This window comes from Boleophthalmus pectinirostris, unplaced genomic scaffold (genome assembly GCF_026225935.1).
Source record: "Boleophthalmus pectinirostris isolate CB_2022bp ecotype Guang Dong unplaced genomic scaffold, ASM2622593v1 HiC_scaffold_10, whole genome shotgun sequence".
Taxonomy (NCBI): domain Eukaryota; kingdom Metazoa; phylum Chordata; class Actinopteri; order Gobiiformes; family Gobiidae; genus Boleophthalmus; species Boleophthalmus pectinirostris.
Window position 1 is genome coordinate 370,001 of NW_026570971.1, and position 12,134 is coordinate 382,134.

General features: G+C 43.7%; 2 protein-coding genes across 4 annotated transcripts in view; one reads left to right on the top strand and one right to left on the bottom strand.

The window, feature by feature from the left end:
• Positions 1–8,753, bottom strand: part of traf3 (TNF receptor-associated factor 3) — a 29,100-nt gene extending 20,347 nt beyond the window's left edge. Inside the window, exon 1 of one of the 3 annotated variants that reach the window (XM_055155694.1) lies at positions 8,484–8,753. The gene's annotated coding sequence lies outside the window, so the exon portion shown is untranslated. Of the gene's footprint in view, positions 1–5,477; positions 5,846–8,483 lie in introns of those variants that run through there. The other 2 variants (XM_055155691.1, XM_055155700.1) reach the window with 2 other exon arrangements.
• A 373-nt stretch (positions 8,754–9,126) lies between these two features.
• cunh5orf63 (chromosome unknown C5orf63 homolog) lies at positions 9,127–11,156 on the top strand. Its single transcript, XM_020936564.2, has 4 exons — positions 9,127–9,321; positions 9,835–9,903; positions 10,103–10,159; positions 10,852–11,156. Exons 1-4 carry the CDS (start codon positions 9,133–9,135, stop codon positions 11,023–11,025), a joined length of 489 nt encoding a protein of 162 aa, XP_020792223.2. The 5' UTR covers positions 9,127–9,132; the 3' UTR covers positions 11,026–11,156.
• The last annotated feature ends 978 nt before the right edge of the window (positions 11,157–12,134 follow it).

A 12,134-nucleotide genomic window follows, 5' to 3' on the forward strand; every position in this document is an offset into this window, starting at 1 on the left:
ACAGACGCACAAACACACACACGCACACAGACACACAAACACACACACGCACACAGACGCACAAACACACACAAACACACACACGCACACAGACGCACAAACACACACACAGACGCACAAACACACACAGAAACACAAGTTAAATGATAATAGATGGAGTTTGGTATGAATAATTCAAAGATCTTAGGGTGTATTTAGGGTGTATTTAGGGTGTATTTAGAGTGTGTATTTAGAGTGTATTTACAGTGTATTTAGAGTGTATTTACAGTGTATTTAGTGTGTATTTAGAGTGTATTTAGAGTGTATTTAGGGTGTATTTAGAGTGTATTTAGAGTGTATTTAGGTGTGTATTTAGAGTGTATTTAGAGTGTATTTAGGGTGTATTTAAGGTGTATTTAGGGTGTATTTAGGGTGTATTTAGTGTGTATTTAGAGTGTATTTAGGGTGTATTTAAAGTGTATTTAGAGTGTTTTTTGGGTGTATTTAGAGTGTATTTGGGGTGTATTTAGAGTGTTTTTGGGTGTATTTAGAGTGTATTTAGGGTGTATTTAGGGTGTATTTAGAGTGTTTTTTGGGTGTATTTAGAGTGTATTTAGGGTGTATTTAGAGTGTATTTAGAGTGTTTTTTGGGTGTATCTAGAGTGTATTTAGAGTGTATTTAGGGTGTATTTAGAGAGTATTTAGGCTGTATTTAGGGTGTATTTAGAGTGTATTTAGAGAGTATTTAGAGTGTATTTAGGGTGTATTTAGAGTGTATTTAGAGTGTATTTAGGGTGTATTTAGGGTGTATTTAGAGTGTATTTAGGGTGTATTTAAAGTGTATTTAGAGTGTTTTTAGGGGTGTATTTAGAGTGTATTTAGGTGTGTTTAGAGTTTAGTGTATTTTAGGGTATTTAGTATTTAGAGTGTATTTAGAGTGTATTTAGGGTGTATTTTAGAGTGTATTTAGAGTGTTTTTTGGGTGTATTTTAGAGTGTATTTAGAGTATTTAGGGTGTATTTAGGGTATTTAGAGTGTATTTAGAGTGTATTTAGGGTGTATTTAGAGTGTATTTAGGGTGTATTTAGAGTGTATTTAGAGTCTTTTTTGGGTGTATTTAGAGTGCTTTTTGGGTGTATTTAGTGTATTTAGGGTGTATTTAGAGTGTATTTAGGGTGTTTTTAGTGTGTATTTAGGGTGTATTTAGAGTGTTTTTTGGGTGTATCTAGAGTGTATTTAGAGTGTATTTAGGGTGTATTTAGAGAGTGTTTTTTAGGCTGTATTTAGGGTGTATTTAGAGTGTATTTAGAGTGTATTTAGGGTGTATTTAGAGTGTATTTAGGGTGTATTTAGTGTGTATTTAGAGTGTATTTGGGGTGTATTTAGAGTGTTTTTTGGGTGTATTTAGAGTGTATTTAGAGTGTTTTTTGGGTGTATCTAGAGTGTATTTAGAGTGTATTTAGGGTGTATTTAGAGAGTATTTAGGGTGTATTTAGGGTGTATTTAGAGTGTATTTAGGGTGTATTTAGGGTGTATTTAGAGTGTATTTAGTGTGTATTTAGGGTGTATTTAGGGTGTATTTAGGGTGTATTTAGAGTGTATTTAGAGTGTATTTAGGGTGTATTTAGGGTGTATTTAGAGTGTATTTAGTGTGTATTTAGGGTGTATTTAGAGTGTATTTAGAGTGTATTTAGGGTGTATTTAGGGTGTATTTAGGGTGTATTTAGTGTGTATTTAGAGTGTATTTAGAGTATATTTAGAGTGTATTTAGAGTGTATTTAGGGTGTATTTAGGGTGTATTTAGGGTGTATTTAGTGTGTATTTAGAGTGTATTTAGGGTATATTTAGTGTGTATTTAGTGTGTATTTAGTGTGTATTTAGAATGTATTTAGAGTGTATTTAGAGTCTTTTTTGGGTGTATTTAGAGTGCTTTTTGGGTGTATTTAGTGTATTTAGGGTGTATTTAGAGTGTATTTAGGGTGTTTTTAGTGTGTATTTAGGGTGTATTTAGAGTGTATTTAGGGTGTATTTAGAGAGTATTTAGGCTGTATTTAGGGTGTATTTAGAGTGTATTTAGAGTGTATTTAGGGTGTATTTAGAGTGTATTTAGGGTGTATTTAGTGTGTATTTAGAGTGTATTTGGGGTGTATTTAGAGTGTATTTTTGGTGTATTTAGTGTATTTAGAGTGTATTTAGAGTGTTTTTTGGGTGTATTTATGTATTAGAGTGTATTTAGAGTGTATTTAGGGTGTATTTAGAGAGTATTTAGGGTGTATTTAGGGTGTATTTAGAGTGTATTTAGGGTGTATTTAGGGTGTATTTAGAGTGTATTTAGTGTGTATTTAGGGTGTATTTAGTGTGTATTTAGAGTGTATTTAGAGTGTATTTAGGGTGTATTTAGGGTGTATTTAGAGTGTATTTAGAGTGTATTTAGAGTGTATTTAGGGTGTATTTAGTGTATTTAGGGTGTATTTAGGGTGTATTTAGGGTGTATTTAGGGTGTATTTAGTGTATTTAGAGTGTATTTAGAGTGTATTTAGAGTGTATTTAGAGTGTATTTAGGGTGTATTTAGGTGTATTTAGAGTGTATTTAGGGTGTATTTTAGAGTGTATTTAGAGTGTTAGAGTGTATTTAGAGTGTATTTAGTGTATTTAGGGTGTATTTAGGGTGTATTTAGAGTGTATTTAGTGTGTATTTAGTGTATTTAGAGTGTATTTAGAGTGTATTTAGGGTGTATTTAGGGTGTATTTAGAGTGTATTTAGGGTGTATTTAGGGTGTATTTAGAGTGTATTTAGGGTGTATTTAGAGTGTATTTAGGGTGTATTTAGGGTGTATTTTGTAGAGTGTATTTAGAGTGTATTTTGTATTTAGGGTGTATTTAGAGTGTATTTTGTAGGGTGTATTTAGGGTGTATTTAGGGTGTATTTAGGGTGTATTTAGAGTGTATTTAGAGTGTATTTAGAGTGTATTTAGGGGTGTATTTAGAGTGTGTATTTAGAGTGTATTTAGATTTAGTGTATTTAGAGTGTATTTAGTGTATAGAGTGTATTTAGGTGTATTTAGATGTTTGGGTGTATTTAGAGTGTATTTAGAGTGTGTATTTAGAGTGTATTTAGTGTATTTTAGGGTGTATTTAGGGTGTATTTAGAGTGTATTTAGAGTGTATTTAGAGTGTATTTAGGGTGTATTTAGGGTTATTTAGATTTAGTGTATTTAGAGTGTATTTAGGGTGTATTTAGAGTGTATTTAGGGTGTATTTAGAGTGTATTTAGAGTGTATTTAGGGTGTATTTAGAGTGTATTTAGGGTGTATTTAGTGTGTATTTAGAGTGTATTTAGAGTGTATTTAGGGTGTATTTAGGGTGTATTTAGGGTGTATTTAGTGTGTATTTAGAGTGTATTTATTATTTAGAGTGTATTTTATTTAGTGTGTATTTAGAGTGTATTTAGAGTGTATTTAGAGTGTATTTAGAGTGTATTTAGAGGTGTATTTAGTGTATTTAGGTGTATTTAGAGTGTTAGTGTGTATTTAGGGTGTATTTAGGGTGTATTTAGAGTGTATTTAGAGTGTATTTAGGGTGTATTTAGGGTGTATTTAGGGTGTATTTAGGGTGTATTTAGTGTATTTAGAGTGTATTTAGGGTGTATTTAGAGTGTATTTAGGGTGTATTTAGAGTGTATTTAGGGTGTATTTAGGTTGTATTTAGAGTGTATTTAGGGTGTATTTAGGGTGTATTTAGGGTGTATTTAGGTGTGTATTTAGAGTGTATTTAGAGTGTATTTAGAGTGTATTTAGGGTGTATTTAGGGTGTATTTAGATGTGTGTATTTTAGGTGTATTTAGAGTGTATTTAGGGTGTATTTAGGGTGTATTTAGGGTGTATTTAGAGTGTATTTAGGGTATATTTAGTGTGTATTTAGTGTGTATTTAGAGTGTATTTAGGGTTTATTATATTTATTGTTTTGTCCTGGACAAAGTGCAGATGGTTCAGAGTCGAGTCTCAGACGCTCGTTCAGGATCAGAGTTACTGTTCTGCACATGTTCTGGGTGAGATTGACATCAGGTCGCGGTCATGAAGCCGCCGATACAGTCGAGCTGCTCGATTATGGGAAAAATCATTATCACGATTATTTTGGTCAATATTGAAATCACGATCATTCACACATTATTTAAACTTTGTGAAGATGTCGTTTCAACTCGATTATATGAGTTTGGAGATCGTTAGACACACAAATCAAAATATCGTTCATTTGCACAGCCTTACGATACATATCCCGATACAGACAACTTTAGATTTGATACGGTTCAATAAAAATAAAAATAGTCTAAATCATGTGTGATACTAAAACTGTTTGTTAAACTTCGTCTTGTGCAAAGTTCTTATGAAACACAAACATTTTAATCGTCCAAACAATGAAAATGTCAAATGTGTCGCATAAACGAGTTTCCTTCCTCTGAACAAACAACAAAACTGTAACTAAATAATTTAGTAAAATAAACCAAAAATCCTCTTGACGATATAGCAGAGCCACAGAGCCACAGAGCCTCAGAGCCACAGAGCCACAGAGCCTCAGAGCCACAGAGCCTCAGAGCCACAGAGCCTCAGAGCCTCAGAGCCTCAGAGCCTCAGAGCCTCAGAGCCACAGAGCCACAGAGCCACAGAGCCACAGAGCCACAGAGCCTCAGAGCCACAGAACCACAGAGCCACAGAGCCACAGAGCCTCAGAGCCTCAGAGCCACAGAGCCACAGAGCCTCAGAGCCACAGAGCCTCAGAGCCTCAGAGCCTCAGAGCCACAGAGCCACAGAGCCACAGAGCCTCAGAGCCTCAGAGCCACAGAGCCACAGAGCCACAGAGCCACAGAGCCTCAGAGCCTCAGAGCCACAGAGCCACAGAGCCTCAGAGCCACAGAGCCACAGAGCCACAGAGCCTCAGAGCCTCAGAGCCACAGAGCCACAGAGCCACAGAGCCTCAGAGCCACAGAGCCACAGAGCCACAGAGCCTCAGAGCCTCAGAGCCACAGAGCCTCAGAGCCACAGAGCCACAGAGCCACAGAGCCACAGAGCCTCAGAGCCACAGAGCCACAGAGCCACAGAGCCACAGAGCCTCAGAGCCACAGAGCCACAGAGCCACAGAGCCACAGAGCCTCAGAGCCTCAGAGCCTCAGAGCCACAGAGCAAGACGAGCCTCGTCTGCTGCTTCATTTTGACTAAACCAAAAACACGCTGTGAAAAACTTTCTACACAGACGTTTCTCACTGGAAGAAGCCGCCTCAAGAAATGATGCTGATTCACAATCAGCTGCTTTAAAAATCATCAAGAAATCAGTGCAAACCAAACTGTGATGAAGTGATGAGTTTTCTGCTGTTCCCTCATGACAGAAGCTGCTGTTATTTCTTTGACCGTGAATCTGCGGTCGGTGTGTTTTTGTGTGATTTTATGATGAGGCTGGAGCCCAGGGACCCGTAAACAAATAAACAAAGTATGAAGATGGACGACCTGTGCGCGTTTGTTGGGACCCGGAGGGAGTTCGCCGTCAGCAGAATCACAGAATCATATGAACTTCCCGGACAACGGAGCATCTGCACCGGACTTTCAGACTGTGTGGACAGAGACGCTGTCCTGAGCGTGAGACGATTGGTGTTCAACTCTGGACACAAGGACGAGGTGAGGAGGGTGCGACGGCAGCTGAAGGTCCAGCTCAGGCAAAGGCAAGAAGCGTACGGGAAGAAACTGGAGGAAAAACTCCAACAGAACAACACGGAGACGTGATGAAGAGGATGAAGACCATCACGAGCTTCAACACCAGAACAAAGCAGCAGGACAATCTTAGATGTTTACGCTCTTAGACGTTTTGCCATTTTGGCGAGGAAGCTGCTGTGATCCGCCTCCTTCACCGGCTCCTCGCACCTGGACGGAGGAGAATGTTTTTGTTTTTATTCGTTGCCTTTAACACCGTCCAGCCCTTGGTGATGAGTGACAGGACAGGTGCTGGGACAGGTGCTGGGACAGGCGCTGGGACAGGTGCTGGGACAGGTGCTGGGACAGGTGCTGGGACAGGTGCTGGGACAGGTACAGGCTGGGACAGGTGCTGGGACAGGTGGGACAGGTGCTGGGACAGGTGCTGCTGGGACAGGTGCTGGGACAGGTAATGGGACAGGTGCTGGGACAGGTGCTGGGACAGGTGCTGGGACAGGTGCTGGGACAGGTGCTGGGACAGGTGGGACAGGTGCTGGGACAGGTGCTGGGACAGGTGCTGGGACAGGCGCTGGGACAGGTGCTGGGACAGGTGCTGGAGGAAAAGGACACCAGTGGAGCTGTCACCATCCATGACCTGAGGTGGAAACAGTGACTGATACAAGGACCTGAGTGTCCAGGTGAACCAATGACTCGACTGGAGGGACTGAACTGTGACGCTGTGGACAAGAAGAACATGAAGAGACTCGACTTCCTGAGAAAACTCAGGTCTTTCACTGTACAGAAGGTTCTGGAGATGTTCTCCAATCTGTAGACAACAACTCACCCTTAAAGAACAGATAATACTCCCTACAACGGTACGCCTCACCCTCATGACAGATAATACTCCCTACAACGGTACGCCTCACCCTCATGACAGATAATACTCCCTACAACGGTACGCCTCACCCTCATGACAGATAATACTCCCTACAACAGTACGCCTCACCCTCATGACAGATAATACTCCCTACAACGGTACTCCTCACCCTCATGACAGATAATACTCCCTACAACGGTACTCCTCACCCTCATGACAGATAATACTCCCTACAACGTACCCTCACCCTCATGACAGATAATACCCCTCCCTACAATGACAGATAATACTCCCTACAACTGTACTCACTCATGACAGATAATACTCCCTACAACCTTCACCCTCATGACAGATAATACTCCCTACAACGGTACTCCTCACCCTCATGACAGATAATACTCCCTACAACGGTACTCCTCACCCTCATGACAGATAATACTCCCTACAACAGTACGCCTCACCCTCATGACAGATAATACTCCCTACAACAGAACTCCGACCCATTATGTGACAGATGAGTTTGTGTTTCTTCTTGTGTGACTCTGATCTTCTGTGTTTATATTTGGATATTTGTCTTTGTTTATTCATATAATTTATGTCTAATTAGTTCTTCTTTAGACCCTCTTTAGTCCCGGTTTAGTCCTGGTTCAGTCCCTCTTTAGACCTGGTTTAGTCCCTCTTTAGTCCTGGTTTAGTCCCTGGTTTAGTCCTGGTTTAGTCCTGGTTTAGTCCCTGGTTTAGTCCTGGTTTAGTCCGTGGTTTAGTCCTGGTTTAATCCTGGTTTAGTCCCTCTTTAGTCCTGGTTTAGTCCCTCGTTTAGTCCTGGTTTAGTCCCTGGTTTAGTCCTGGTTTAGTCCCTGGTTTAGTCCTGGTTTAGTCCCTGGTTTAGTCCTGGTTTAATCCTGGTTTAGTCCCTCTTTAGTCCTGGTTTAGTCCCTGTTTTAGTCCTGGTTTAGTCCCTGGTTTAGTCCTGGTTTAGTCCTGGTTTAGTCCTGGTTTAGTCCCTGGTTTAGTCCCTGGTTTAGTCCTGGTTTAGTCCTGGTTTAGTCCTGGTTTAGTCCTGGTTTAGTCCTGGTTTAGTCCCTCTTTAGTCCTGGTTTAGTCCTGGTTTAGTCCCTGGTTTAGTCCTGGTTTAGTCCCTGGTTTAGTCCCTGGTTTAGTCCTGGTTTAGTCCTGGTTTAGTCCTGGTTTAGTCCTGGTTTAGTCCCTGGTTTAGTCCCTGGTTTAGTCCCTGGTTTAGTCCCGGTTTAGTCCTGGTTTAGTCCTTTAGTCCTGGTTTAGTCCCTGGTTTAGTCCTGGTTTAGTCCCTGGTTTAGTCCCGGTTTAGTCCTGGTTTAGTCCTGGTTTAGTCCCTGGTTTAGTCCCTGGTTTAGTCCTGGTTTAGTCCCTGGTTTAGTCCTGGTTTAGTCCTGGTTTAGTCCCTGGTTTAGTCCCTGGTTTAGTCCCTGGTTTAGTCCCTGGTTTAGTCCTGGTTTAGTCCCTGGTTTAGTCCTGGTTTAGTCCTGGTTTAGTCCTGGTTTAGTCCTGGTTTAGTCCTGGTCCCTGGTTTAGTCCTGGTTTAGTCCTGGTTTAGTTCTGGGTGCGCACTCTGGAGTGTCAGGGATTTCCCGGGGAGCGCTGGAGTTTTGGTTTTGTTTTGGACCTTGTGCTAAAGTCTGAACATCTGTGAAACATAAATATAAATGTAAACATATAAAAGGACAAAAAGTGGACATATACGGTGTATGGCGCGGGGTGAGGGTTCTAATCCGGGTCTGGTTCTGAATCAAACCGAGTCCAAACCAGGACTAAAGGTTCTAGAGTCTCTGAGTCCTGGTAACTCACTTTAAACACGGCTAACGCTAGCCATAGCATTTGTAGTCCTTTACTGTGAGGCTAACGCTAGCTACGGTTCTGCAGAGGTTCGGGTCTCCTCTGGATCCTGGGCTCCGGTTCGGCCCGGTACTCACATGAACCAGCGGCTCCTCGGCGGCAGGTCCGCGGGCTGTCGGTGCGCCTGTGCCGGCTTCAGGGGGACGGATGCCCCGCGGTGCTGGAGCTCATGTCAGCGCGGAGGAGGCTGCGGAGGGCGGCTGCGCACGGCTGCTCCCCGGGCTCTGGTCCCGCTCTGGTCCCGCTCTGGTTCTGGTTCAGTCCTGGTTCAGTCCTGGTTCAGTCCGGGCTCGGGTCGGTGCTGGGGCAGAGCAGTGGAAACCCCCTCTGCCGCTTCCGCCCAGGAAATCCCCCCGTGCGCTGCCCCGCCGCCAGGGGGCGCTCTGCCGTGTGCAGTGTGAGGAGGACGGCAGCAGGGGGCGCTACAGGCCCAGCTATCCTATTACTATAGATCATATTTATTATGTTGATAACATGTTTATTATCATATTTATTATGTTAATAACATGTTTATTATCATATGTATAATCTACAGTTTGTTTAAGTTCTTTTTACTTTAATCAACCCTTCAGACCAGGTTTTAACTTTTATTTTGAAAGGGTAAAATCTTTTTTCTTTTTTTTCAGAACCAATCTTATATTAAAATACTATACTATTTTAACATTTAATTATTATTATATTATAATACATAGTTTTGAGTTTTATTTCGGTTTTATTCAGGTACGCATGCGCACTCAAACACGTACCTTGTGGAGCCGGAAGAACGAGCTGCAGCAGCAAAACCGGAACAAGAGAACAACAAGAAGAACAAGAACAACAACAACCTCCAGAACCTCCAGAACCTTTAGACCCGGACTCAGACCCGGACTCCGCCTCTTCAGCGCAGCTCTGTCCGGACACAGGAGCCTGGTCGCGGTGAGTTTTTTACAGAGTCTACGGGACTTTGTAGCTAATGGAGCTAACAGAGCTAATCATGCTAACAGAGCTAATGGTGCTAACAGAAATGTGGCGCATGCGCAGGAACAGTTCTCAGGTGAAACGAAAAACATCAAAAGGTTTTAGGGTTTAAAATGTTTTTAATGTTATTAAAGGGATATGATCATTGGCTGTATAAACATTAGAAGGTTTTAGTCTTTAAAAAGTACAAAAAAGTTTTTAACGATGATTAAAGAGCTAAGATCATAGTGACGTGAGACCACGTGACGCGTGCGTGCGCCGTTTAAACCGAACTTCAGCGCGTTTCACCGGAACATTCCATCAATGAAACCTGACACACGAGGAGGCCCCTGACACACGCGAGGAGGCCCCTGACACACACGGGGAGGCCCCTGACACACGGGGAGGGACCTGACACACGGGGAGGGACCTGACACACGGGGAGGGACCTGACACACGGGGAGGGCATCTGACTCAGTATCTCTTCTGCAGACCATGTTCCTGATCAGGACCAGGACCTTCTGCTCCAAACCTCTGCCAGTGCTCACCCTGTTCACCAAGGTACTAAACCAGGACTGAACCAGGACTGAACCAGGACTGAACCAGGACTAAACCAGGACTAAACCAGGACTGAACCAGGAGTAAACCAGGAGTAAACCAGGAGTAAACCAGGAGTAAACCAGGAGTAAACCAGGACTGAACCAGGACTAAACCAGGACTGAACCAGGACTGAACCTGGAGTAACTGAGGTCTCTCTTAGGACCCGTGTCCTCTGTGTGATGAGGCCAAAGAGCTGCTCGAGCCGTTCAGACACAGAGTGAGTCTTTATCTGTCTCTTTGCGTTCTGATTGGCTGTCTCTGTCTCTCCCTGCGCTCTGATTGGCTGTCTCTGTCCCTCTCTGCTCTGATTGGCTATCTCTGTCTCTCCCTGCGCTCTGATTGGCTGTATCTGTCTCTCCCTGCGCTCTGATTGGCTGTCTCTGTCCCTCTCTGCTCTGATTGGCTGTCTCTGTCTCTGCGCTCTGATTGGCTGTCTCTGTCTCTCTCTGCGCTCTGATTGGCTGTCTCTGTCTCTCCCTGCGCTCTGATTGGCTGTCTCTGTCTCTCCCTGTGCTCTGATTGGCTGTCTCTGTCTCTCCCTGCGCTCTGATTGGCTGTCTCTGTCTCTCTCTGCGCTCTGATTGGCTGTCTCTGTCCCTCTCTGCTCTGATTGGCTGTCTCTGTCTCTCCCTGCGCTCTGATTGGCTGTCTCTGTCTCTCCCTGCGCTCTGATTGGCTGTCTCTGTCTCTCCCTGCGCTCTGATTGGCTGTCTCTGTCTCTTCCTGCTCTCTGATTGGCTGTCTCTGTCTCTCCCTGCTCTCTGATTGGCTGTCTCTGTCTCTCCCTGCTCTCTGATTGGCTGTCTCTGTCTCTCCCTGCTCTCTGATTGGCTGTCTCTGTCTCTCCCTGCTCTCTGATTGGCTGTCTCTGTCTTTCTCTGGGCTCTGATTGGTTGTCTCTGTCCACAGTTGGTCCTGCAGACTGTGGACATTTCTAAACCGGAGCACAGAGAGTTCTGGGACCGGTACCGGTTCCACATCCCAGTGTTCCACCTGAACGGAACCGAGATCATGAGACACAGACTGGACCCCGAGAGACTGGACCAGCTCCTGAACCAGGACCAGGACCAGAAACAGGACTGAACCAGACCTGGACCATGACTGGACCAAGACTGACAGAATGTGGGACTGGAGCAAAGGTTTGGACCTGGATCATAACCGGTTTTCAGAGTGTTTTTGTTTCAGTTTTTGTAAATAAACGTGTGTGAAGCTCCTCTGAGTCTTTATTTAAACTGTGTCAGATGCCCTCCCGCGTGTTTCTGTGAGCGAGTCTTAAATGTGCTTCAGGTTCTTTTTCTCCTGTATTTGGCAGTAAAGCCCGTCTCCGCCCGAGTCGAGGCCGACACCTGCCTCATTAAATCACTTCTGGTTCCTTTGGTCGTTCCATCGTGACTTGGAGCTCGTTTGAGTCGCCGGTCGAGCTTCGCCCCTCGTCTTCTTCACTCACCACAAACAGGAAATGACATCACAAATCTCCCTCCCATGATGCATCTCGGTCCGTTTGGTTTAGAGCAGGTCCAACACCAACCAAAACCAACACCAACCAAAACCAACACCAACCAAAACCAACACCAACCAACACCAACCAAAACAACACCAACCAACACCAACCAAAAACAACAACAACCAACAACACCAACCAAAACCAACACCAACCAAAACAACACCAACCAAAACCAACACCAACCAACCAACAACCAACCAAACCAACCAACCAACACCAACCAAAACCAACACAACCAACCAACCAAAAACCAACCAACCAACCACCAACACCAACCAAACCAACACCAACCAAAACCAACACCAACCAAAACCAACACAAAAACCAACCAAAACCAACACCAACCAAAACCAATCCATCTAAGAGCTTCTGGATCCAGTGGAACGAATGGAGAAACTGTCACTGTGAAAGAATCTGAGACTTGGTTTAGTCCTGGGTTAGTCCTCTGTTAGTCTGGTTCAGTTCCTGGTTTAGTCCTGTTCTGGTCCTGGTTCAGTCCCTGGTTTAGTTCTGTTGGTGAAACTTGATCCTCATCTTCATTAAAGTTAATGATTTTGTGTCATTGGCCAATCGTAGCGGGTTTTGGGATCATGTGACTCACGTGTGTGTCGCCATGGAGACGGTGGGGTCATGTGACTCAGGCGTGCGTCACTGTGGAGACGGTGTTTAATGGCGTCCAGGGTCCAGG

What these genes read in the sequence shown, in the direction of transcription:
- cunh5orf63 (XM_020936564.2), top strand. Translation starts at nt 9,133, where the DNA reads ATGCGCACTCAAACACGTACCTTGTGGAGCCGGAAGAACGAGCTGCAG. An exon ending in GACACAGGAGCCTGGTCGCG is followed by an intron (nt 9,322 to 9,834) that starts GTGAGTTTTTTA and finishes TCTCTTCTGCAG; the next exon opens with ACCATGTTCCTGATCAGGAC. An exon ending in TCGAGCCGTTCAGACACAGA is followed by an intron (nt 10,160 to 10,851) that starts GTGAGTCTTTAT and finishes CTCTGTCCACAG; the next exon opens with TTGGTCCTGCAGACTGTGGA.